The following is a 27,294-nucleotide window of genomic DNA, read 5'->3' as shown; positions in this document are numbered from 1 at the left end:
AGAAAAAAAATCTTTATTTTGTCTTTATTAGATAGGTCTGAAAATTGTTAGACCTCATGCTGTTTGCGAGCAAAATATATTTTCTCAATTAAATACTTAAACGTAGCAAAAGATGAATTGCATGTTCTTTGATCTTTGAAAGATTTTAATAGTTTTGTTGAAGTTAATTTACATCAAAACGTGAATCGATTAGGATCTCGTAATATGATCGTTATTTTTGTGGAAAGTATTATGCATGTACGGCTAAGTGCATTGTGTCTTTAATACAAATGTTCGATACTATTCACACCTAAGTGCTAATAGCTATTATTATTAAGTGAACAGATCTTACCCGTTAAAGAGGTTGAATCAGGGACTATTATTGGGATTTTTTCCCCCTGAAAATTGCAGAAATTTACCGATGTTTACCAAAAAATCACTACAGTTTACCGAACATCTTTTTCGGTAAATTCTGCATTTTTTTGTGGTAAATTTCGGTAATATTCAGTAATGTCAGTAAGTAAAATTTTCAAAAATAGACTCTGGGTTAAAATGGGTCTGAATGAATGGCATCCTTTCATCGACGAACTTTAAAGTATTATAAACGGGGTAAGATTTTTGTGATTTGAAGTGGATGTTCTGAAGTAATTCGACTTGGATGGTAACATTGTTCAGAGTTAACATACAAGGCCGTATACACAGTAAACTAGAGAGAGCTTTCAAAAACCTTACTTCCCTTTACAACATAAACATCAGATATGAGAACATATCGTGACCAACCGATCTCAGTCCAACATATTCAATTGATATAATGGGATGAGCACATTTGCTGAAGACTTTGATGTCAATAGTCAAGATTGAGAATTAGAAAAATGATAAAACCGGATTCAATCGCCTTATGTGGGCAGATAAAGGTATTCAGCGAAATTCGAACGAAAACCGGTATCACTCAGTGATAGGTTCGGTTTATTGTTTAACAAGAAATAAAAATTCTGACTAAAACATCGATCGACACTTCATTTTGATTCAAACAGTTAATGACATAATTTTACGTCGCACATTGCTTGTTTTAGCGTGATCTGCTTCCTTATCATAATTGTCGTGTAACAATGAATCTAATTACTTTGCTAGTACGTGTATACAATTCGGTAAATTGGTGTTGGTGTTTTATAAAGATTGCCTTGATTTATTGTAGTTATGCCTTTTGATATGCGTTGGGTGTTTGTACGCGGCAGCTGTTGTTAAACAAAAAATTTCATCGGATACCGATCTGGAAACATCCGAAACTCTATTCATTGGTCCTATTGGTGCTTTTTTAACAACACTAGGCCAAACTTATTTCTATATCAACGTCCTAGGATTTCGACCGCGACGTTATCGTCACCGCTACGACTCCGACTCTGATGATGACTGAGTTGCTGATGATGGTGCGATTAGTTGATTAGAAATAGTATCAATAGTATCAATAGACTAAAATTGTTGTTCCATCAAGATAGTGTAATGAAATGGTATAATTAAGCGTAATTTCTACTGTGTAGAGTCCTCAAGCTCTTTAGAAATAACAAAAAAAAAATGATGAAACCGGATTCAATCGCCGATAAGTGGGGAGATAAAAGATTTAGCGAAATTCGAGCGAAAACCAGAATCATTGAGAAAAGGTTTTGTTCTTATGATTTAAATACAAAATAAACTTTCAACTGCGTCGACGCCTCATTAAGTCTATAGTAATTTTCCACCGTGCACGTGGCGAGCTTTCTGATTACATTCTCGTGTAAAATGAATCTAATTATCTTGCTGGTATACTCAACATTTAATTAAACCATTTGGTGATTTGCAATTTAACAATTTAACGAATTTGTGTGTAGATATGCATTTTGATATGTGTGGGATGTTTGTATGCGGCCACTGTTGTTAAACAAAAAATTTCGTCTCATACCGACTTGGCAACATCTGAAACGGTATTCGTTGGCCCGGTTGGTGCTTTTCTAACAACACTTGGTTTAACTTACTTCTATCGTAGCCTAGGATTTCAACCGTACGATCGAGATCCACGCGATCAATATTATCGTAATCGGTACGCCGACTCCGACAGCAGCAGTAGCGATGAAGAGACACCCCAAGAGTTACACGATAGATTATTTAATTAGATTGAATGAGAAAATACTGGAATTTGGTGCTTAAGTTGAGTACATTTAAAGAGTGCTATTTGTATTACGATAGTGATAAGCTTAAGAATTTGAAAAGTAATGGCATTAGATTGTGAACGCCGCTTAAATATCGTGACAAAACGGTTTTGCGATTTTTAATGTTCAAATTGATTCTCAAATTTTGCGACAGCAATTTCGTAAGCCTTTTATTTTCGAGGAAACTACAAAATTCATCCGAAAGTCGAAAGGTGCGGTTAATAGTATATTACTTCCGAGGTTCCAAGTTGTGTATTTGGTAAGTGGGGTGTTACAGCCCGACCCGAAGGGGAGGGCTGTATTCCCCACTTGTCAAATAACAACTTGGAACCTCGTAAGTACAAAGCTTTACGTGATTAGGCAATGTAAATGAAAATGAAACATGCCGTAACACGTAAAATAATAATTCTAACTGAATCGACCAAACTTTGTCAGTATCCATCATGCATTTATTGGTTTTGGTAAAACATTCTTCTACAAAATGGATCTTAAAAATGTGTTTGTATACGCAGCTTCATTAACCCAAGAAGAAACTCAATCGGACGAGATCAGTTCTTTTCTCCCCATTCTCGGCTTTACCTACTTATATCGTAGCCTAGACTTTCAAACTTACTTTCAAAGTCCATGTCGAAAAGAAAAAAAATTGCTACAACACCCTTCATGATGTTGACGGTATTACTAGTTTAAGCCCAAGTCCAAGCTAAATAAATCAATTGTTAGCTCACTCCCTGAACCTCTTCTACAGTAACATTCGGAAATATAAATTGAAAATAAAATTCAAATGTAGAGTTCGATCCGCCGTCGGGCTCCGTATTTGAATGACCCCTTAATCATGAAGTGATTGTATTTGAAATTGATGATGTTCTACGCACAATTAAAATCGTCTGTTGGTCAATCATACCATTCATAGTACACAATGTTAATGTGTATAAATGTAAAGAAGTAAAACACATCGCACTGTCCACCATAAAATAATCAAATGTTTATAAACATTCGAACGGAGCGTATGTAACACTCTTTCGCTCTCTCATCATTTATATTAACGTGGTTCACGCTTGGCCCATTTACCTACAGTCAGGTTGTAGTGACCCGATTGGAATTGTCGACGGAATTTCAATGACTTGAGGCAGTCTGCGCGTAAAATATTCTTTTTCTTATTTTCCATCTTCTTTTAACTTTGTTTTTATAAACATTTCCATTTTAATATACAAAGATGATCGTGAATGATGATGGTGATGATGGTTTAGCAGTGTGATTATTACTTTATGTATACTTTCCTTTGATTCTACTTTTATTTGTAAAAAGACTTGCTAAGATAGATTATTATAGGCTCGGTGGTTTTTTTTACATGTGATTGGTATTTTATGATATGCGGAAAGTTTATTCTTCGTTGGTTGGTTGGTTGTTGTTTTTTTTCCTCTTCTCTGTCGTATTTTATATACTCTGTGTGCATGTCTAAACACAAATCAACATCATAATATAATCAATCCTGTCTGGCAGTTCGATAATAATGACATTGAGTAAATGATTTGAATTTCATTAAAATATTTTCGTAATTTTCATGGAATCTTAACAAATTGGATAGCTTTTGATAGTAAAAATGCGATTTAAAGAACAATTCAGAATATTTTTTAATAAATTAACTGCGATATTCGAGCTCTGATAGGTTTCATTGTAAAGAGAAAATATCGCTGACAGATTATGTGTGAGTTTCTCGATAACTTTATCGAATTGAAATTGAATTATGGTAATAGAAATGCTAAGGAGAAATATCATGATGTTTGCATACGGACGGTTATAGGGGCTGAGTTTTTTCTCGCTACCACTCTAGAATCTGGAGTCCTTATGGAGTAAAACAATTCTTAAGAGACATGAAAGGTTAGACTCAATTGTAGCCTAAGTTTGGGCATGTCGAATCTTATTTTCGATAATATCTTTTCATCAGAATCCTTTTTGAAAAATGTACTATCGTGATTACGACCACGAATGCGTCAGCTTTCAATAAAAATTACATTACAGTTGTAGCAGTTTGACCAGCTTTCAGGAAAACACAGAAGTTTAACGAAATTTTCATAAGCTGCTCAGTTTTCTCGGAGCTAGAAACTGCAGGTACATGTCGTTGGCAACTCCACCCTTTAGTGCTGCATGGGGATTAGGCCTATCATTTAGTGCTCGTTTAATGCTATCAAATCAAATCTATTTTTTGTTAAGAGGCACCGGTACTTTGCCGAAAAGCATACATTAGGGCGATTTTTAATTACTGGATTTTAGTTTACTTTTGATGATATCTTTCCATCAGAATTCTCTTTCAAAAATGTACGACCGCAATTCCGACCACGAATGTGTTAGCTTTCAACAGAAAATAGATTTGGTTGCAGCAATTTGACCAGCTCTGAGAACAATGAGCAGTTTATGAAAATTTCATTAAACTGCTCACTTCTCTCAAAGCTGATCAAACGACTACAACCAAAACTAATTTTTATTCAAAGCTAACAGATTCTTGGTCGGAATTGCGGTCGTACATTTTTCAAAAAGGATTCTGATGAAAAGATATTAACAAAAATGACATACGAAACACGCAAATGTAGGCTACAGTTTTAGCTAAGCGCCGGTGCCTCTTAAAAGCTAAATTCGTTATTAGGGCCCTGCATTTTTGAAAAAAAAAAGTATCAAAAGTAATCCAAAATCCAGTATTTAAAGAACGCCCAAATGTATGCTTTTCTGCCTCTTAGACTGTTTACGTTTTTACGAATGAAACAGAATTCATCAATCATATTTTTGGCCCCTCCCCACGTACCAATATTTCCTATACCATTCTAAAATTCCGAGGTTCGCTGCACAAAAAAAAAACGGTGTTGTCGCAGGGCTTATTTTAATGAAATTGTTGTCCTGAATTTTCGGAAAATTTAAAGTATTTTCACGATTTTTATGAATCGTAAATATAATGAAATTCGTGAAAGCTCTAAGAAGATTTATGAAACATTTTCATTAAAATAGGCTCTGGTATTGCGTGGTAGACTCTGTTCGTCGTTTCTATTTTTGTCCGTTGTTCCAGAAATAAGTTATCTGTTTCACTTTAAATAGAATGTTCACCCCAAAAGCACCCTCTAATCAGCAATGAAAGTAAGGCACTTCCTGAAACTTAATAAAATTAGTAATAGGATTTTGCAATGTGGGGAATTCCAGACTTGATGCTTGAGGAATATTTTAGAAATAAATATTTCGATAAAATATTACGATAAAATTTCGTTTTGTTGATTATCGAATGAGAAAGAACCTAATTTTCAAACTACAAATTCGGACTTACAATCGGAATTTTTCTTATCGTATTCACGCAACATCTATTGTTACAAATGCTAAATCGTAATGACTCAAACGATGACATCAGAGATATTAATTACAAAGCTCTGATTTTCACATTAATATGACCGCATTAACGCTGGTGGCATACAAACTAAAAGTTAAATGCGAGCTAATATTTTGATGGAAAAACTTTTTTTTTATTTATATCTTTCACTTACCTGTGTAAATGTTAACAGTAACCCAACAAAGGTTAATACGATTCTCATCTTTTCTTTGAATTGTTCTGTAATTAGAAAATGAATTGTTTGTTAGTACACATTTCACAATTTATTCTCGAGAGACTACATTATATAAATGTGCGGATAATTAATTTGACGAGTTGTGTGGGAAGTATTTACCAGCAGCATAATATTTAGAGTGGTCGACTTTAATGTCAGATCAATTAAATTTCGTATTTGAATGGACGGACACATTACCGAAAAAAAAGTTTTCATGTATTCGATCATCGTAGGACCACTGAAAGTCAAGCAAATCACCAGTATAATTATCGAATCAATTACCTCACTTGATAAACCAAATCTTCATCAACATATCTTATTTAGACGTCTTAACACAGCTTTTGCTCTATAAGGTCACATCAGCTCAAGCTCATTTCTTATTGATAACAGTCACATTCACACCCTGAGTATATTCCATGGTAGTATGGGCGTAGATACGAAATATGGGATAATAGTAATTTTGGGTAATGTATTCGAAAGTGCGTAAAATCGATCATCCAAAATACATTCTGAAAACCTTGCATTGCACAGGAACAAAAAAAAATCTCAAAACTCCGTCATTTTCGGCTCTGATGCGTGTAAATGATATTGTTTTAGGTCGAGGAAGTTCAGGAAAAGTGAAAACAGTACGGAAGAGCATTGAATGAAGGCGATGGAGGTGGAGGTGAGGCTGTATTTTCAAAAAAAAAACAACTCACTTTTAAGGTTTGTTTAGTATAAATGGCGAGTCTAATTCTATGTGATTGTGAATTGAAGAAAATTTTATGAGCTTTACTACATGGTGTAGTATTGGTACAGGTCGCCCCATTAACTCGTGAACCAAACGTTTCTATTATTTCCAATCTCTATATATCCGGAATGAATTTTTCGGAGAAATAAAAATAGAAATTCTTTCAATTAATCAAACATTTCAAAAAAAAACATTTTTAATCTTAAATCAATAATCTTCATAAATAACTTGGATTTCAACAATTTACATACTAACGAAAGCACATTCTATACACTTTTTCTATTTGTACGCATTTTCAAGGCATGTAAGGCATAATGTAAAAGGCTAATGATTTTATTACCTCGCTTTTTTCTATATTTTTTTTTTCATTCACATATTACTCGACGGTCGCTTCTCAGACATGATTTTCGAAACTTGTTTTAGGATTTACATTTATTGTTTATGATCGAAACATTATTTACATAGGGAATTAGAGTAAGGCGGTATCCGAACATTAAACATTGAACTTGTGGTCAGTTTTGCATTATGCCATTTTTTTCGTTCTTTTTCGAAAACAAATTTTTTTAATTTATCATCATTGTGGCACACTGTTAGAGGTTCGCTGTCTCACATTAATTTCACATTTCCGAAAACATTTCGACCTGTGGTTACCTTTTCGTATGTGGTTAAAACGAAGTAACGGTTAACAAAACCATTACCACCGTTTGACTTAAGTCAATTGATGCAATAAAGGAAGATTATGTACTTGAGTAAGGAGTACCATTAAAATCACTATTTTATTAGATATAATTGACGTCCTGTGAAGAGGTGAAATATTAGTTTTATTATAAAACGACCTCAAGTCTTTGGATGATTTAGTTTTTCGTATTAGTGGAATAGTTTTTCAGAATTTATAGCCGAAGTCGATCATTTGATAACTTTGTTAGCAGTCCTTTTCTCAACTCAGTGACGAAAGGTATAGCTTTCACTGCCTTTATTGAGGAAAACGTTGTTTACAACTCAGTGATATGTGCTCTTTAGGCACATGGTTTTTATTGTCACCAGGTAACGCATCTAGTATAGTATGTCCTTGCTCGTAGAAAGTTTGTTGTTTTGGCAAGTGTGAGCTTTGCGGAACAAGCCGAAGACGCGTGGTGTAATCAGACAAGCGAAAACAATAACTTACAAGCAACTATGTCACCGTCAAACAATGACGGTTAGTGCATGTAAAAAATCATTAATCACTCGGTTGCGTAAATATATAACTATGAAAGGACATCTGTCCCGTATTTGGAATTCTGTGATTTGTTGGCTTCACCGCACATACTGATTTTTAGGAGTGAAACACGTCAACAGAAATTAGAAATTCAATTCAGTTATACAAACACCGACTAACTATGGAATGCGTTGAAAAACTGGTTAGCGAGGAAAAGAATAAAAAGAAGATTAATACGATCTATATCAGTGTGACATTCTACTTGTGACCGTTTTGTTATTGTTGTTGACGTGACTTAATTACGATGGAAGTTACATTTAATTAGTTCTACAAAACATCCATCATAGCAAAGTGTGCGAAAAATCCTCGGCATTTGAATTTTTGATTAATACAATGAGCCATTTGTGAAAAAAAAGAGAGCAAAATTATACTTTGCACTTGGCATACATTATCTTCATTCTATCGCAATGTTCATGTCAATGTGATGTGTACCGTATATGTAATGCAATTAATTCAAATCAAAAGAGGAAGCTGTTAACACGATATCATACACTGATGTAATACCGATGTCTGAGGTTTACATGGTACTTAACGGCTAGTCTTTGTTATCGGCTGCAGCGACAGGAATAAGCAATGAGTTCTGTTTCCTTTAGTCACAATGCTAAAATCAACGATTCGATTGAACTAGATTTAATAAATTTTTTCGGTTTTGTCGTTTATTTCTTTGACAATAAAAGGAACATTTGCGTTTTTATAATACGGCGAGAATTATTTATTAGTTTTACTGCAATTATTTATTTAACTTTTAAATTTGAAGGAAAATTGGAGACTCGATTCCCGATTTTCGATATGTTGAATCGAATATTTTATCGATAAACGATAATATCGACTGACAATTCGATGAAAATAGACTCTCGCCGAAGCACTTCAAGCAAAACTGGTACTCTAAATAGAGTACTGAAAGTTGACAGTGTTCCATACAAAATTTTACACTGTAAAAAGAGTAGGGATAAAATTTCATACAAAATAGTACTCTATTTGGCAGCTGTCATTAATAGCACTTTTGCTGGAAGTGCGTTGCTCTCACGTTTAATTTCAAAACTTGTGCATTACTGCCACCTCTTTTCAACTACTTACAGTACAGTGCGTAGTTAGGTTTGTTAAATCTCTGGTAACATTCACATCATTAAGCATCGCATAACGTGTAACATAAAATCTTTTACTTATAACAGATGCCTAACAGTTTGAGTAGGACAGTTCCTTTGTATGGACTGTATGGACCGTTGATCCAACACACATTCTGCGTTAGCAAAATCATCGGGTTGTAGTGTAGTTATAAAAATAAATTGCCTGAATCACGACAGAGTAAAGCTTATTTTACTCTGCCGTGCCTGAATCAATTTTAATAAAAGATGATGTTGACATTGTGATGATTCTAAAACGCGATTCTAGACCTACCCATCGTCAGTCGTCAAACTTTAGCGATTTAATCTAAATTTAAATCGTTGCGCTGGGTTAAATTGTATGTAAGCAAGGTTCGAAATAATCTACGAAAAAAACCAAGAACAAAATAGCTCAGTATGAACGTCATCGATGGGTTCTCTTATATTAGCGTTCAAGGGACGATGCAAAAGAAAGTCTCGTCGGTTTTCGTATCCAAATAGTCAACCTTATCCCACAACAGTGTTCACACGAAAGATAACACCGATCGTAATCGATAAATCTATCAGTCATAACCAATTTCCTTCACGTACTAAAGCATAATTTTGCACTGTTTATAATCCGCATCGTACAACTATCATAAGTATAATAAATTAAATTTTAATAATTTTGATATTTACGATTATACATTTACCTCTTGTTCGCGCCATTGTAATGTGCTTGTTAAACAAACATTTCATAATACACTTCGTATAATATGAAAAGTACTAATAAAGATATATGTGTGAAAACCTTTCACGAGGCACGCTATTGTTTACTCGGTAATGTATATTGTACTACACATAGTTATAGTAAAAATGGAAGGTTTTACTTGAAATTTTGTGTGGCTGGTTAGCACACAATAATATTCTTTTGAATATTCCATATGAAGCTCGTACGTTTTTTTTAAATATCCATTATAAAGAAATGGGTTAGAAGAGTCAACGCGATTTTACGATTTTCTTTCGGAGAAAACAATTTAATAGGAAGAATGACGTTACGTATAGCATGAATTTCATTGACACTTTTGGTTTGTTATTTGATGGTTTCACCACAATATAGACGGGACCTTCTATCAGGTTCTAATATCCCGCCCACGGCTTTCTTGTGAAAACAAACTTGGTCCCTTCTGATTACGACTTACGTTTACTGATGTCGGAAACACATACACTCCACTCAGGGCCTATTTTAAGGGAATTAATTCCCTAAAATTCCTCAATTTTTTAGCCATTTTTTTGACCTATTTACTTCCAAGGCCACAAATTGAACAACTTCTGGTTTTTTTAGCGGTTTTCGACCATGTGCATGCCAGTCAAACAATTTTGAATGATCATTCTTAAGATTCACGAACAAATAAAATTTGTGAATTTTCAGGAATTTTGAGTAATTTTTGGGAATTTTGAGGAATTTTAATTCTCTAAAAGAAGCCCTGCCTGCACTACACTATACTGAAGATAAAATATTGTACCTACCAAACGCCTCAACCGTCAATACTATCCGTCAACCTTGAAGCTAGTTAAACTTTAATGTTAGCTTAACGTACGTAAAAATTTGAACTAAAAAATACCCAACTATACTGTGCCGTATACTTTCGTAACCCATTTTGTACCACAAAAAAAAATCGAAATATTCTTTCAACTTCAAACTTGTTAATTGCCTCTTAATACATTATTAATTAAATGATCTTAATTATTATGGTCCGTTTCTGACAGGCAAAAATTGTATCTCCTACCTTTGTAATTTGTATTTATCATACCAACATTCAGCTTTCTGTTTTACAAGCATATTTCGTTTACGGAAAAAGAATTGTATATAATTATGGCACTTTTAACTGAAAAAACGTACGTTTCTCATTATCTTCTTTTGCTGCAAAAATTTTGAAACTGATTAATTACAAATTAAATCGAGAAATTCGGCGAAAACGCCTCGGGCAACGACATAGACATTTGTGTATACATACACAGTGTGTATTACACAAAGTATCCACACCACACGAACTGTGTAGATGGAAAAATTGGGGAATGTTAATCGCAGATATTTATAATTCTCTGACTGAAGTTGAGAAAACCAATTAAACGAACTTGATACTGGGCTCCACTCTGTATATCTGAGATTGGTTGGGAGGCTTCTGTCAGGTTGAAATCGAGCTTCTTTTTTCAGAAACAAGATAGACTCAAAATAGCTAAGAATTGAAATTATAAAATCATAACTGAGAAATGGATCTTGTTGACCATTTAGAAATTACAAGCATGTCACAACAATCTAATATTTATGAATATCCTAGAGTTTGATGCAAAATCTATGACTTCAATAATTGTGTCATACATTTCACCGTATACGATAACATAATCCAGAGGTCATCTCTTATACATGTCGTGGTTGTCGATTACAGATGAGTTTAAAAAAAAGGTAAATCAAGACATTCTCTCACATAATCTCTATCGTATGTTTCTATCCCCATTCCCAGATTTCACATTGAATTTAATTCGCTGAGGGAAATTGCTAGCATAAACTACTTTATTAACCGGATGAAAAAAAAAAAATAAAGGTAATCCTAAACTCAATTGTTATGCTAAATAAATGCGACACTTTTACTTGAACAGAATTTATAATGAAATGATCTTGTAAAATTTGAATAAATTAAATCGATTTTGTTTTCATCTTTAACACACACAAAAAAAAAACAAAAAAAATCCATTCAGAAATTCAGAGTTTTTCAGAATGCTAATTCTAATGGCGAAAGAAAGTGTAATTTGATTTCAATAATTTGCTAAGAGAGAAGACTCAGACGAAATAATTTTATTGCTAAGCTATTCACTGATAAATATCGAGAAATTTTGATTTAATCCAGAAGTTAATCGGTTTGCATTATTAATATTGATAAAAGCGAAGCAACTCAAACAAATGATTAAACTGAATAGAATTGAGTTTCATTAATTGCTTACAGGTATACACTTTGTAATCCCATTAAAAATGTGGTTCACATTTCGTTCATTGAATAGATAAAAATTATTGTTTCTTACTATTCATGGTTCTTATACAATGAGGAGAACAACAGCCGAAAATATTAGATGTTTTTATTCACATTTCTTTCTCTTTCTCGGTTTATATTGGCTCATATTAATATGTGGTAATATGCATGCCACTAAGAATGAATCCACGCCGACAGTCCATCAAACGAATTTCATTCAGAAAATGAATTTCACAAAACCTTTAACTGTACAATTGATGATAAAATATAAAAATAAAAATTCATAAAATAAAGAATGACTATTTTCAACCAGTCTCTCGCTTACGGCTACTCACAATGACTTATCCAAAAAGTTAATCAAAAATCGTAAAAGTAAAAGAAGAAAAAAAAAATTCTGATGAAAACCATACAAAAGTTATAAATGTTGCAAGATCACTCTGCTTCGCATTATTAAAATTTCATATGAACTTTTTGACCGATATTCGCACATAGATCAGTGGAACTTAACTGTTACTATAGCAGAGAAGAGAAGCAACAACAACTACAACAACAACAACAAAAAAACATTAATCGTCTTGCACAAGTGGTTGACAATTTTTCTTTTCAAAGAAAATATTTTCATTTTTCTTTCGCGTCTCGTTCTCGAATAACACTTTTTTTCTGCAGACAGACATCAATCATATTTTTCTGTATGTATATTGGAATCGAACGAGTTGTTCGAAAGACATAGTTTGGATTGGATGATTGATGATCTGAGCCTACTATTTCAAAAAAAAATTATTTACTAGAAATATTTTACCTCTGTCGAGCAATGAAATGGTAATATCCTTAATCCTTTCGTTACAAGGTCACTGCAACAACACATGCACTTTTTATTAAAAATCGTAAACGACTGGGATGCGTAAATTATCTTCTTCTTTTTTTTTGGTTCAATTATCAGAAAACCACGAAAAACCAACAAAAAACAAATCTCGTACTTAAAAACAACCTGCTAAACTATCAACCGACCAACAAATTTATCGTTCAAAAATAACAAAAATCCGTCTCTCCCGTGCCGCGGTTAACGCAAGAATGGTTAATCCACCTGTTTCCTTTCAACGATATACTCGCATAAAATCTATGAAATAAAAGTCTTACACCAGATTTATTTGGCTCTGCGAGTTCTTCTTTTTACAACACACTATATACATACATTGGGCATATAAGCGCACGGTGTATTGCATACCTTCGTATCAATGAAAAGCAAAATGTACCACCATCATCATCATCATTAATATTTTATCCATCATCAACCGTTTATGCCTTCTAGTGTATAGTTTTGGCTGTTGATGTTACCACCAATAATACCCAGCCATAAGATATGAGTGTAAAGTTGTATGGATTCAACGTATGAGGAATCAAAAAACAACAACAAACTTCGCGTACTTGTACAGTTCGTATGTGATACAATTTTTTTTTTCTAAAAAAAAAATTTATGGTACAGTGGCGGTGTGCGTTTTTGAAATGATGACACAGTATTTAAAAGTCTTTTTTGAATGGGTTTTAATGATTTACAATATTTCAAGAGAAATAATAAAAGTAAAAAAAAAAATTATTGGAAAAAGAAAGATGTAACATAGTTATGTTTGATGGTCATGTATAAATGTGGTGGACATATATACACACATATATATATACTGTAAAAGTCGCACATATTCATTCATTTCATATACTATACATTAAGCTCTTTCCTCTTTTATACATATGATGATGTTTTATGAATTTTGTTATTACATTTGCCCGACTGGTTCGAATTTAATTAATTTAACCGAATAGAGTTTAATATAAAATATGGGCAAATTTAACTAATAACCGACAACGATTTGTTGTAACCAGTGTGGATATTGCAGATTATAACGTGTGTAAATGAATATTTTCATCAATCCGATCGAAATTGAACATTAATATTGGAATGCTAAAAGTTCTGTTACTTCTGATCGAAAAGGGAATGTGACGACGACGGTGTTTTTTTTTTAAAGAGCCAAACAGCACATTTTATTTGTGTTGATTAGGCTGGTTACATGGAGGTGAATTAGATATGATTATGTATCGGGTCCAATTGTGAGTCACGTGTTCCTTATCGGAAAGAGCGCTTATCGAGACTCTTCGTGTCGATTCGATAGCACCATTAAGATCGTATTGAAATGACTTTAGTAGAGGTAAATTAATTCTACTAGAGATTGACGGGATGGCGAGTTTTTAAAATTCAGTTCAGTTCAGGTTTTTGTTTAGAAGAAACATATAAGCTTCTAATAGCAGAGATGATAACAGTTGGCGTTACTTACGGCAGGTGGGAGCAACGCCATCTGTTAATAACTCTTTGCTTCCAATGAGTCAAGCATTTAACAACTGGTCGTTTTTTTGTAGACTTGTTGTCCCTTGGACATTTTTGTTTTAACTTGTCTGTTATAGACGTATAGACGAGGTATGGATGTAATGTGAACCGCGAGGACATACAATTACACTCAACTTCATATACTATTTTGACCACGGGTGTGACACTATTCATGCTATTCACATATATTTTATGTCGAAGTGTCTTTTGACATAAATTTTGATACTGTTCAATATGAATCTGCCGATTGGCCATATCTATTTTAAACTTTCATTAATTTTAGTAAGACGTAAGATCTTTTTTAGCAGATTACTTGCAAAAGTACCGACCTCAAAAAATTATTAGTAAATCGAAGGAAATCATAGTTCATGTTATCTGTTACGAGTAAGATGTTTAGATGTGTAAAGAAATATCTTCTAATAACTTAGATGTGAGCACCCTCTCGACTATTTTTAGCACTTTTAATAAGACAATTTTTTTCGTTGTTGTTGGGCAAGATTTAAATAGAATTAATCATAAAATCCGGGTTAAGAGATAAAGGGTCTTATCAAAGCTATACTCGTTCACCTCTACACAGTAAATATTGTACTGTGATACCACACGAATTATGGACAGATATTTGAAGCTTCATTAGCTGAATTGTTAAGCTCATCATGGGAGCGATTAATTTATTATTGGTGTACTTTGCATTGATATGCTCAACCCATGCAGCTTTCTATAATCCAATTTCGGATGTCAATTGGCCGGATCCGTACGCATATTATCACGCCGCCGATGGATATTACTATATGCCCCGTTCGGAAGATACTGGAGTTACTCTGTACAGAAGTCGTAACTTAGACAATTGGCGAAGCAATGACAGTACACGAGTCTATACAGCGCCACCAGGTCTGGATGAAGTGTGGGCACCGGAAATTCATTATATTGGCGACAATTTCTACATTTATGTAGCAATACAAACAGGTGGTCTGAATGCCAATCATAGGATGTATGTAATGCAAGCTAATGATCCGGATGATCCGATGGGGACGTGGAGTGATGCTCAAAGGTAAAAAAAAAATTATGGGTGTGGATGAGGCTTTTGTTCTTAGTGTTGAAAGAAATATAATTATTTAACGTTAATTTTGTCAATCCTCTTCCTCGCAGAATGATTGTTCCGGAAGAAGATTATTGGGTAAGAATCTGGTCCATTTTTCATTACGATTTCCTTAATTATTTTTTTTAAAGGCAATAGATGGAACTGTTTTAGAGTATGGCAATGGAAAATTATATTTCATTTGGTCAGGTTGGCCAGCAATAGATTCAGGTCTAGATCATAGCTAGAATGCGCACTAGAATGTATGGCAAATTCAAAAAACAAAATTCTATTTCAGACTTTCCACAAAATCTTTACATAGCGGAAATGTGTGATCCATCGACTATTTGCGGTCGTCGTGTATTGATTAAAACAGTTGACTACGCTTGGGAAAGGAACGGTGCTGATCTGATTGAGGGACCGCAAATTTTACACAACGCTGGTCGCGTTTTCCTCGTGTATTCTGCATCGGGAAGTTGGACGCCCGATTACATAGTGGGATTTATGGGCATCGATAACTTAGCTGACCCACTTGACTACAACAATTGGTGGCGTCACGATCAGCCAGTATTTTGGAGAAATGACGAAGAAAATGTATACGGTGTGGGACATGCCTCCTTGACAACATCTCCAGGTAATATAATAAAACTTAATTATTGAGTCAACACAGCATTCGTAAGTGAAGTAAGAATATGCAGAATGTACAAGTCACAATGAACAGCAAAATGTAACACTATGTTCACTTGCTCATTTTTTATGGTTTTTAGACGGCACTGAAGCGTGGATAGTTTATCATGCAATGGCGGAACCAAATGCTGGTTGGTTAGGTCGAACAGCACGTGCACAAAAATTCTATTGGAACCTTGACAATTCACCAAACTTTGGACGGCCTCGAGGATTCGCAATTTCTCTCGAATCGCCGTCAAATACTAGAACGACAACTACTGATGCTCCTGGCTGTGGTTCTTCGATAACATCGAAACCAATAATAAGCATCGTATTACTTTATGTAGTCTTTAAGCTCAGAGGTGCTTTAATATAGAAGTGTATTTTTCGCTCTGCGCCTTTTCGAATTTTTGTCTTTTGAATTATAAGCGATGGATGCCTAGCATATTCCGTCCGAAAGTAACAGAGCTGTTTCTCTTCCTCACATATCATTTAGCATCACATGAACATTATATTCACAGTTTTGTTTATAACCATATTACATGTCTACCAGCAGCGCGTAAAACTTAAATGCAACATTTGCCAAAAATTTCACAAAAACATGTCTCTTATCTTTGAATCAATGTGGTCAACTCTGTAACATTTATTTCATTAATGCTATTCGTCAGTTTTTCTGTGCTGCTGTAAGACTTTGTACATTTAAATAAAGATAAAAATTGTACGCTATCAGTTACAAGGTGCATCTGTACATACCAAGAAAAATAATTACACCACCTCTGGACGAGAAAGGCATAAAGAAATGGCTAATTCGTACATATCGGGAGTATGGTTTCGACAGCCATTATTATTATTGGATCACATCAGTTTTCGGTCTGTTTCGATCAAATGTTGCATAGAACACCGAAACACCCTGTACGAAATTAATCAGAAATGTGTAGTAGTTATAATTCAACGGATCCAACCATTAATGTTGTTGTTTCTCTAGATAAATTCTTTAGAAGGAAATTTACGAACATTTCATTTTACAATGTGATTTTATATGTATCAACGTTGAGACGTTGAGGTCGTATCAATAAGTCGTGAATATGAAACGACGGGAAGTGATTGTTTTTCTTGCAATTGCATTTGCAACTGTGTCATCTGCATCCATCTACCAAGTATACAATACGCAAAATGTGCACCAATCAGGATCGCGTGAAATTAAGGAAAAGTGTCCGAAGGTAAGTGGGTCAATCAAAATGAGATTTCTTTTGTTTGTTCAAAATTTCGTTAATGTATTCGCAACGACATGATTTTTCGTATATAGTGACTAAATCGTCAAAGAATTCATTTCTGTTAGATTTCCAAATATTGTTGTCAGCATTGCTGATCTAATGTTGAAAACATTTTGTTAGAAATGATTATTGGCTAGTAAGTAATGAGTCGACATATAAGATAAATTGCATGTCGTCTGCATATTATACCCGTCTGAAATATTAAAACAAACGGCCTAAATGGTTAAACCAATGTTTCTGCGCAATATCACAACGGTAAAAATACGAATATGAGTCAGTTCTTTCAGAAACTGAACCTGTTAACTATGGAACTTGGAGGAACAACCAGTAAATATATATTTTACTAGGAAGTTAGTCCAAAAAACTCAAGTTGGAACTGGGTCATTTCGGGTTGGTAGCATCACATTTTTCATAAATACTATACTGACGCCAGTGTCCTCTTATCAAGACGAATCCATGTTAAAGCCAGTGATGTAAAAGATGTTGCATCAAACAGCATTGCTAACTATAAACAAACGAAGATTTAGAAAAGCTCTGACCGATTTTCCAGACTCTGCCATGCATTGCAAGTATGTCTTTTCCAATCAAGCCTTTCCCTAAAGTACTTGCTAGGTACTGTTCTAAAAACGAATTTAAGTTTTATTTAATGCTCAATATAATGATTTTCAAGCTTCTGGTAACTTATGTTGGAAGTCAAAGGTAATACAGAAGTGTCACTAGGTTCAATAGCTACGTCCTACGCTTTGGAAATATAAAAACTTACTTTGACTACTACGAGTAGCATCAACGGCTGAAAACTCATACCACCCGGTAAGATTTCTTTTGTCCTTGTCCTGAATGAATGTCATTTATGGTATTTGTCCCAGTCTGGATATTTTACAGTGTCAGTTGGTGGGAAAACATTTGACTAACTTTTCCGATTTTTTCACTAATTTTCACAAATTATATTTATGTTAAAATTTGGAAAAACAAGGAAAATTTATAAAAAATAGGAAAAATTGGGATAAGATTGAAAAATCGGAAAATATGAGAAAATCTGGGAAAATATAGGAATTACCAAAAATAGTTCCTGATAATTTCATCTTCTGTTATAGAGGCATAGAATTTGATTCGACTCGAACCTTACTTTTGATACATGTAAATATCTATGTCTGACGCATAAACTGACGAATTCAATAATTTTTATAATTTTGACAATTATCCATCATCAAGACCTGCTCTCCAAGATCAGACAATTTTACTCTAGTTAAACGATTGAGCAAAAAAATCTATTGAAAGTTTAAATAGCTTCTTAAATGCGAACAACAACAACAAAAAACCAATTTTTTTTCATGTTGTGATTACGTGGTCACTGGTCACGCACGTTCAACTAATAATAATTTCTTTGTCAGCTATAATTCGGTTATTAATTGATTTGATTCTGACCCACCGCATTAAATCAATGTTTATTATGTTCTTTGCATGAATATTTATATTAGTAATAGTGGACACACCTCACAAAAAGTAAATACTTTGGACATAGGACCAAATACGCATACGAAACGTTGTATGATTATGGCTATTGAACTTCATCATAAACAACATTTACATTTGTGTGTCTACTTCTGAAGTCACTTCGGTATATATTCATTGCATTTAGTACATAACAATTTATAACATATGCTGTATTGCTGTATGCACCACAGTTCTGCACAATCACAGCATCAACGAGAAGAAAGAAGAGAAAAAAAAAACAGTTAAAACAACAAAAATATTTTCCATATTTCAGGTGAAAGCAATACGTAACTTTGATTTAGCCGGGTTTTTGGGCTTTTGGTATGTTGTTCAATACTACGCATCGTCCGAAGAAGCCCCAGTGTATGGTTGCATGAGAAGTATGTTTCGTATGGAACAAGATAACCATGTAAGTGTGTTTTACATTTTAATGTACATGCGTTACGTGCATATCATTTACTCAAACATGTAGTTCGCGGTGTGAGCAAGGTTGGGTGATAAACATTTTCTGTTTTCAGTAAAATGTCATCTCAGTCACTGTGTATAATATGTACATATTTTAATGCGACTATTGAAAATTGATGTAATATGGTAAATACGCGGTCAAGCTATCATCAGAATCCGAGCAATTATGCCATAGAATTTTATTGACATTTTTTTTCGCTATTAGCTTTAAGCTATATGAGGTGCATATCCGCCGGCCGCAAGTAGCAGACGAACCGTACGGACTTAGAGTGCATATAATTGGTACGCACCTAGTTCGCAGAGCTTGATTTAATTTTAAACAAAATTGTAGCAAATCAATAACATGAAAGTTCTCAAGGGTTACTGTGGAAAGTCATCACTGTCGACAACAAGCGGTGCGATACTTAGCTTACGACTTATATGACAAAAATCAAAATCAAAGCGGTGATTTCTTATGATATCACTCTTATCCTTACCCCAATAAGAGTCTAAGCCGGGGTCAACAATCACATGAAAATGTGTCTTTTTCATTCTTATCATAAGCAATAAGCATGTAAATATATTTGCGTCGAAAACCGTACTTTTCAAGTTTAAAGCACTTCTTTCGACGGTTTGAGCATGTAAATTCCATTACATAAATCGGGGTAAAAATGAATAGTCTCGTTTCCGATAGTTTTTTTGATCTCGGCTACGCCTCGGACCAAAAACATTCACACGACAACTCTACTTTTCATCCTTTTTATCTCTAGTCATGTAATATATATTACACACTTGTCACGAAGAAGTCGACGCTTGCCGAGACTGATAGTGACAAGTGTGTACTCTATTTTATCACTTAAGCGAAAACGAGACAACAACATAGACCTAAAGTGTAATTTTTGAATTAAACTTCTAGTTAAGTAATTTTGACATCCGAACACCGCGCATATATGAGAATTAGTAGATTATTCACCTCTGTTCACATGTTTCTTTAGACACTTGGGGAGTTAATGCATGAGCCGAAGGCGAATGGTATAACCCCAAGTGTCTAAATAAACATTTGGACAGAGGTGAATACGCTATTTTATCTATCTAGAACGATAATCTCGAGCTTATCTCGATAAAATATGGTATGCACCTATTGCCAGACTGTTATTTTGACGTGTAGGCATTACTGCCCACGCCTTCGGCTCTGGCAATAATGTCCTACGCGTCAAAATAACAATCTTGGCAACAGGTACATAATATACATTAATTTACTAGGAAGGTAATAAGGCATTTCCCTCCCTAGGGAAATGTCTTTACCACCATCGTAAATTAAAATAGCAAACTATATCAAGGAGGTAACTCGATATCTCGTATCACGAGGAGTAAAAGTACCGCGGGCTGACGTCCTCGGATAGTTTTACTTTTCTGAAAGTCGAGTTTTCGTGTGAATTTTGTTGATCCGAGGCGAAGCCGAGGTCAATAAACACACGAAAACGAGACTTTTCGTTTTTATGCCGAGTTATGAAATGGATTTTACATGCTGAGGGCGTCGAAAGACGTGCTTGAAACATGAAAAGTACGGGTTTCGACGCATGTAGCATATAAAATACTATTGAACAGAGGTTCATTGAAATAAGTGTACATTCGATGAAACTCTCTGCGAACAAATGAAAAAGTCTTCGAATTACACAACTCATCTAAAGTAAATTGAAACTCCTTACGGATATGCAAAAAACAACGAAAATTAGTTCAGTGACTAATTACAGACTTCTAACGACTTTCGTCCCAGAATAAATATGAATTGATCGTACATTCATATCGAAGACAAAAAAAAATGAGATGAAGAAGTTTCGAGTAACTAACAGTATTTTTGGAATGGGAATTGAACACACACAAGAAAACAAAACAAAAAAAAACTTCGCAATGATTGATCCAATTCTCAAATGTACAAAGTGTATTAGAGGCATATATTGAGATCATCTATTATGTTAAATAATCCATCATTGAAAGGCGTCAACTAAATCATTTCGTTAAGAAAATAATAAATGAGAATATTTACAATCAGAATAAGTAATTACAAGTTGTAGAAGATTATAAACATATTTATATCTATAACATTTTATGACAAAGAAACGCACGAAAAAAAAAAAAAACAACAACAACAACACAACCAACCTATTTGAACCATTTCAACTTCGTCACCTACCAACTAATAAACCGCATGAGAGTAATTAATTTTCTTTTATTTTGCTTTTGTTAAATTCTTGAATTGTGCGTCCTACTTTATGACGGTTTTATGTATACGACATGCGAAAAATCGAATTTATTATTAAACGCTTATTATATGTGAGAGTACAGTAAGTACATTTTCGCATACCTCAGGTAGTGCTCAATAATAAACGACAAGTACATACATGTAACACACAAAGATGCGATATATACGTATTATACACCTCACATGGAATATAAATGTAGATATATGTAAAAAGGCATGTGTAACAAATATTTATTTTTCGCTTGGACTTTTTCTCATTACATTGGGATGATGGTTGCCTTTTTTTCTTGCAAAAAGAAAAAAAAAACGAAAAGTTTTTTTTCGGAAATTTGGTCAGCTCAATATTAATCGAAAAAAAAACGCTCTACATTCAGATGGCTTACAAAGTTGAGTGTTGATTTGTTGATTTTATAATTATATAGAAAATGCTACGTTTTTTCTTTGTAACTTATATATTTTGCTTGCGATTAAGAAAAAAAAACATTCTGAAAATCTAAGTAATTGTCCTGCCAGCGACCCAGCGTAATACACGTTAACAACACAGAAACCCACGGTACAATTTTTCTCTGAAGAGGAAATCCGAATAGACTTACAACATCAGCTTAAATAAATAAATAAAAAAAAATATCGATAAAAATCAATAATAATCGAACAGACAGAGATCGTGACCTCGTTTACCTGTAGAATCTAGTTGTTATTGTCGTTAACCGATTTACTTTGTTATTTCTCTCCCTCGACGACAAAATGAGTTATAAATTGAGACGGTATTGTTTGGGATTGATAAATAAATGAGTGAAATGCTGTTGATTTTTTGACCAGTGAATGTTTGTTGTGGTAATATATCTAGATCTGTTCCACGTCGAACAGAAAACATATAGCTGAAATAGGGTATCCAATGGGGATCGGTACCGAAGAGGCTCATCGAATAAATGTTGGCACTGTGAAAATCTATGTAGCAGCTGTTATTAAAAGCACTTTGCTTAAAGTCACGGCAGAATAAAATAAACCAGACATGAGCGGTTCATTTTCGAAACGTCAAATAAGTGACCTGATACACTGTATGAAATTGAAAAATTTTGTTCGCAAAAAATATACTACTAGATTATTCAGGTCCCTAGTCAAATCAGCGCTCCTGCCTGGTTACCTTTTCTCTGTCGTGCTTGAAGTGCTTTAATTATTTACGTCATTTGTCCCATTGACATGTAACTGCACTAACTCATTATGTGATCGACAAAACTCATATTGATGAGCCTATAACTGAGACAATTATTTTGTGATGTATGTTCGGTAGGGTGTTTCTCAAACGGAGTTGGTTCTATTAACCTTGTAAACCATCGAATCCACCTTGAACACATCCGAAGCTCTGAAGAATGTCGGAAAATTTTTACTGGAGATAGCCGAAGTATATGAGGGGGTAAGAGAACAAACACCATTTTAGAAACACGTATATTTGGCTGATCCTTAGTAATGATTTAACCCTAACCCTTCATGCGGGTTGTTAAGGCAGATGTTAACGATAGAAAAATCTTCGAATACAGTTTACACTAGAGACTATACAGTAAAATTGCTAATTACATGTTTTCTTATGTGATTACAGGTATCAATGAATTTTACGTACGTTTTCGAGGAAGATCCATTCAAAGAACCCATTCAGGGTAATTTAACTTGGTTCATACCAAACTTCAATATACCAGGCCATTGGATGCACACGGAAGACATTTGTAAGTAAATCGCTTTGTCGCTAAACATTAAGATTACGAAATCTTTGACTAAATTATACATCTACTAATGATGACATAAATACATAAAATATTTATTGTAAACTGCACGATGATCATTCATTCGATGTAGCCATTAATATTGCCATATCGATGATTCCGTATGATTTTTGTTTTAAAAATAAACTCTTGTGAATTGCATATAGACGAAGGAATTTACAACACATACGTTATTGACACTGATTACAAGCAGTGGGGATTGATAATGCATTGTGCTGAGAAAACCAAATCTGAGAGGTATTTGTCAGCTTTATTGCTGTCGCGTGAACCAGTACTTGGAATGAATGTAATAAATTTCTTGAGGTGAGTTATTGTCATTTAAATAAGCTGGGCCGATAGGAGCGAAAGATGTGTATGCTATGCTAAGCTAGATAAGTGCTTTTGAGTACACCACTTTGAATAGAATATTTGTCAAAGAATTTTCTAATATTTAACGAATTTTGGGAAACAAATTTTGATAACTTCATCGTAAGGAATGTTCGGACCGAGCCCGAGAGAGACTGCAGAATCGCAGAATGAGAAGCATTCTGACAGGTGTGATCATTACACATACTCATTGCTCCTTGCAATCCAGAGGCGATTCATTTGTGATTGTTTCGGTGTGTTTCTTTAACAATTAAAAACAGGGCCTACTTTTTAGAAACTTTTAGAGAAAATCGAGAAATTCAAGAAACTTTGAGAAATTCAAGAAACTTCGAGAAATTCAAGAAATTTCGAGAAATATTTCTTGAATTTCTCAAAGTTTCTTGAATTTCTCGAATTCGAGAAATTTCAAGAAATTCCAGAAAATTCAAGAAATTCGAGAAACTTCGAGAAATTCAAGAAATTTCAAGAAACTAATTTCTCGAGTTTCTTGAAGTTTCTCGAATTTCTCGAATTCGAGAAATTTTAAGAAATTCGAGAAAATTCGAGAAATTTCAAGAAATTCAAGAAATTAGTTTCCAAAAAGTAGGCTCTGTAAAAATACGCCATCTCAAGTCATAACAGCATTTTTAGTTTAACTTTCTTAGCATTTCGTCGTCGTTGTTGATAGCAGATGTATGGCTATGGTTTCCTTTACCTGACGATTTACATTGCCTTCAATAGAATTTTTTAAATGCTTTCGTTGAGAAAGCCAATATTTTAATGAGTCCTACAAACCTAGTAAATCTGATTTCATTTTTATCCGACTAGGTATACAAAATTTGTTAGCTTATCAATTAGTACACAATGTTAGCTTAGACGAATTTTTACAACAAAATTCTAGAATTACGAAAATCAGAACAAAACTAATTCCAAAAATTCAATTTTTTTAGAGAAAAACTGCCGCGTTATGACATTGACACATCATTCATGTTTCCTATCGACCAGGATAATTGTGACACCAGAAACTCGTCATCAGATGACAGTATGAAACTGTTTGAGTACATTAGTGAGCAACAACACTATGAGGAACAAACACCGCTTGAATCGCCTTGAACTAATCAATTTAAAAGCGAAACGCTTGTAAAAAATACTTACTCCCTTACCAACTTGAAAACAGACACTATCATCAAAAAATCTCGCTCTTCATTTGTTAAATAATCAAAATGAATCCAAACTTGAATCGCACTTCTTTTGTGTCTATTTTCACTTTTCTTCGTTTGTAGTTTATGAGAAATGAATAAAAACTTATTTTAAGAAAATGTTAAGTGTATTGAATAAGAAGCTTCAGAAGCTTCAACCCAGGGAGCCAACGTATCATCCAACAAAAAATATTAAGTATAATCTAGTCACTCTGTGACTAAATAATTTTCATTGTCAGGCAAAAAATTAATTGTTTGCAAAATGGACCAGGCTCACAATCTCTCAAAAGCTAATGGACATAAACTAAAGAATGGTGAATACATACCTGTACTCGGTTTCGGCACCTGGAATGTGAGAAATGAAATTTAAAAAAATAAAAAAAAAAATTTAAGAAACACTTTTTTTAGACCGTTGGAACGGATGCTTACGATTATGTCATTATGGCACTTGAGACTGGAGTACGGCTCATAGACACCGCCTTCGTGTATTTAAATGAAAATGAAGTGGGAAAAGCGATCAAACAGAAAATTGACGAAGGTCTCATCAAACGAGAAGATATAGTCATAACAACAAAATTGTGGAATACACATCATCATCCGGATCTGGTCAAGGGTGCATGCATGCAATCACTAAAAAATTTGGGAGTAGACTACATAGATTTGTATCTGATGCATAACCCGTATGCGTTTCGAGAAGGAAGCGAACTTTATCCGAGAGACGAACAGAACGAAATTATCGGTTCAGATGTCGATTTCATAGATACGTGGCAAGAAATGGAAAAATTGTACACATCCGGATTGGTTAAAAATATTGGAGTATCAAATTTTAACGAGCTTCAACTCATCCGTCTTTTAAAACTGTGTGAACATCGCCCTTCGGTAGCACAATTTGAGTGTCATCCGTTTCTCACAAATTTTGACCTATCGACATTTTGTAAGAAACACGATATCATGGTCATGGCCTTCGGTCCATTAGGTAAAGACTGTCAAAATAACATATTTACCTTACACTCCAATGCCAATGTAATTTTAAGGGTCACCTGAACGACCAATTCAATTCACCGGTGAACCGAAACTATTGCACAATATCACAGTAGGAACGCTGGCAAAGAAATATAACAGATCACCGGCTCAATTGCTCATTCGCTATCAACTTCAAAGAGGACACATTCCGATTCCCAAATCCGAATTGCCGGAATTCGCAGCTGAAAATACGCATGTCTTTGATTTCGTGATTGGCTTGGAGGATATGGGACGCTTGGATTCGTTAAATATTTACCGCCGATTCGTTAATGTTTTGTCGTAAGTTCTTATTGTCCTTATTGCCATTGGTAGCTTCAATGTGTTCACAACTATGAACTGTAAATAACTATCGATCCCTTTCTAATCTCGTTTCTTACGAACTTATAATTCTCATCATTTTTTTCAACTTACTCTCATTGTACACATTATCATACGTTTTCGTTACAGGTGCATCAAATTACCTGAATATCCATTCCACGATGATATACGATACGGCGACCAACCAATTGATTTCAAGCGATGTTAGAACGTTTCAAAATTCTCAATAAAAATATATTTTTTTAAAAAGTCTCTCCGTAGAATTTCAGGAATTATTTTCAAGAATTTTGTGAATTTTTAAGAATCAATTTGGTATCGGGGAATCTGGCACACGGTGCGAAAAGAACGCACTTTTAAACTACGTAAAAGGCAGTGCCGCACTGGCTCAAAAAAGCCCTTCGGGCATTGTATGGAGAAATTTCTCGAAAAGCCCTTCGTCGTCATTTATCCATACAAAAATCAAAAGGCCCTTCGGGAATCGCCCGAACGCCCGAACACCCGGCACTGGTAAAAGGTGAACTCGCACACTCAAGTTTATTGCTGCATATGCTTTTTAGCCATGTCGTCGACTTAGTGTTACAAATTTTTGGTATCGAAACGTCGGGTGCGAGTTCACCTTTTACGTAGTTGAAAAATGCATTGTTTTAGTACCGTGTACCAAATTACTCCACGCCATCAATTTAACGAAAAATTGGCTCTAAAATACTCAACTAAAAATCTTGAAAAATCTAACTAAATACTAAAGTAAACACTCTGACGATTCATATTCTGTGCGGAGCCTTCTTGTATACCTTCTACTCTATCTTTTCCACATTAAAAATGCATCTCTTTGGTGCTCAACATTTTTTGCTCATAATATCTACTGAAAGATGACTGGGGTTGGTCGCAAACTTCCACCCATTTACATTCGATTAAGAAATCCTTGCAGTACAAAACCACTGCTCTCATTGTTTTGGTTTATTTCTTTCTTTAAATTTTAATCGGACTCCATATAACAGAACATTAATTATCGATAAAATTTCATGGCAAAATCAATAAATTTCAGTTGGAGTATAAAAGAAATTGAAAAATGATTATTACCTACTGCGAATATGAATCGAAATTCTATTCATCTTGTGTGTGTGACCTTGTGCGTATTTCTCTTAATAGGTGAGAAGCGTGACGTTGGGTAAAAATTGGTTGTACTCCACACGACACCTCAA

General features: G+C 34.2%; 3 protein-coding genes and 1 long non-coding RNA gene across 4 annotated transcripts in view; 3 read left to right on the top strand and 1 right to left on the bottom strand.

Moving 5' to 3' along the window:
- LOC119067134 overlaps nt 1-12,894 on the bottom strand; it is a 33,690-nt gene extending 20,796 nt beyond the window's left edge. Inside the window, exons 1-2 of the mRNA XM_037169930.1 lie at nt 12,639-12,894; nt 5,684-5,748 (exon numbers count right to left, since the gene is read on the bottom strand). Of these exons, the coding sequence (XP_037025825.1) occupies nt 5,684-5,731 (48 nt within the window). The 5' untranslated portion in view covers nt 5,732-5,748; nt 12,639-12,894. The remainder of the gene's footprint in view (nt 1-5,683; nt 5,749-12,638) is intronic.
- LOC119067148 lies at nt 793-2,373 on the top strand. Its single transcript, XR_005085873.1, has 3 exons — nt 793-1,109; nt 1,175-1,776; nt 1,845-2,373. It is a non-coding gene; the product is annotated as an uncharacterized LOC119067148 (long non-coding RNA).
- A 1,849-nt stretch (nt 12,895-14,743) lies between the features above and the next one.
- LOC119067140 (extracellular exo-alpha-(1->5)-L-arabinofuranosidase-like) lies at nt 14,744-16,379 on the top strand. Its single transcript, XM_037169938.1, has 5 exons — nt 14,744-15,261; nt 15,360-15,387; nt 15,441-15,519; nt 15,587-15,922; nt 16,056-16,379. The coding sequence occupies exons 1-5, from the start codon at nt 14,867-14,869 to the stop codon at nt 16,328-16,330; spliced, it is 1,113 nt and encodes a 370-aa protein (XP_037025833.1). The 5' UTR covers nt 14,744-14,866; the 3' UTR covers nt 16,331-16,379.
- Nucleotides 16,380-16,970: 591 nt separating this feature from the next.
- Nucleotides 16,971-27,065, top strand: LOC119067273. Its single transcript, XM_037170152.1, has 7 exons — nt 16,971-17,174; nt 18,997-19,131; nt 23,027-23,150; nt 23,354-23,510; nt 24,503-24,658; nt 25,062-25,065; nt 27,009-27,065. Exons 1-7 carry the CDS (start codon nt 17,040-17,042, stop codon nt 27,063-27,065), a joined length of 768 nt encoding a protein of 255 aa, XP_037026047.1. The 5' UTR covers nt 16,971-17,039.
- The last annotated feature ends 229 nt before the right edge of the window (nt 27,066-27,294 follow it).

Source organism: Bradysia coprophila, assembly GCF_014529535.1.
Source record: "Bradysia coprophila strain Holo2 chromosome X unlocalized genomic scaffold, BU_Bcop_v1 contig_12, whole genome shotgun sequence".
NCBI classification, from domain to species: Eukaryota; Metazoa; Arthropoda; class Insecta; order Diptera; family Sciaridae; genus Bradysia; species Bradysia coprophila.
Note: the sequence above shows the minus strand (reverse complement) of the source record. Positions and strands in the feature narration are given on the sequence as shown.

Coding starts and splice junctions, on each gene's coding strand:
- LOC119067140 (XM_037169938.1), top strand. CDS start 14,867: ATGGGAGCGATTAATTTATTATTGGTGTACTTTGCATTGATATGCTCA. Junction 15,262..15,359: donor ACGTGGAGTGATGCTCAAAG/GTAAAAAAAAAA, acceptor TCTTCCTCGCAG/AATGATTGTTCCGGAAGAAG. Junction 15,388..15,440: donor TTCCGGAAGAAGATTATTGG/GTAAGAATCTGG, acceptor TTTTTTTTAAAG/GCAATAGATGGAACTGTTTT.
- LOC119067273 (XM_037170152.1), top strand. CDS start 17,040: ATGAAACGACGGGAAGTGATTGTTTTTCTTGCAATTGCATTTGCAACT. Junction 19,132..23,026: donor GTATGGAACAAGATAACCAT/GTAAGTGTGTTT, acceptor ATGTGATTACAG/GTATCAATGAATTTTACGTA. Junction 23,151..23,353: donor GATGCACACGGAAGACATTT/GTAAGTAAATCG, acceptor AATTGCATATAG/ACGAAGGAATTTACAACACA.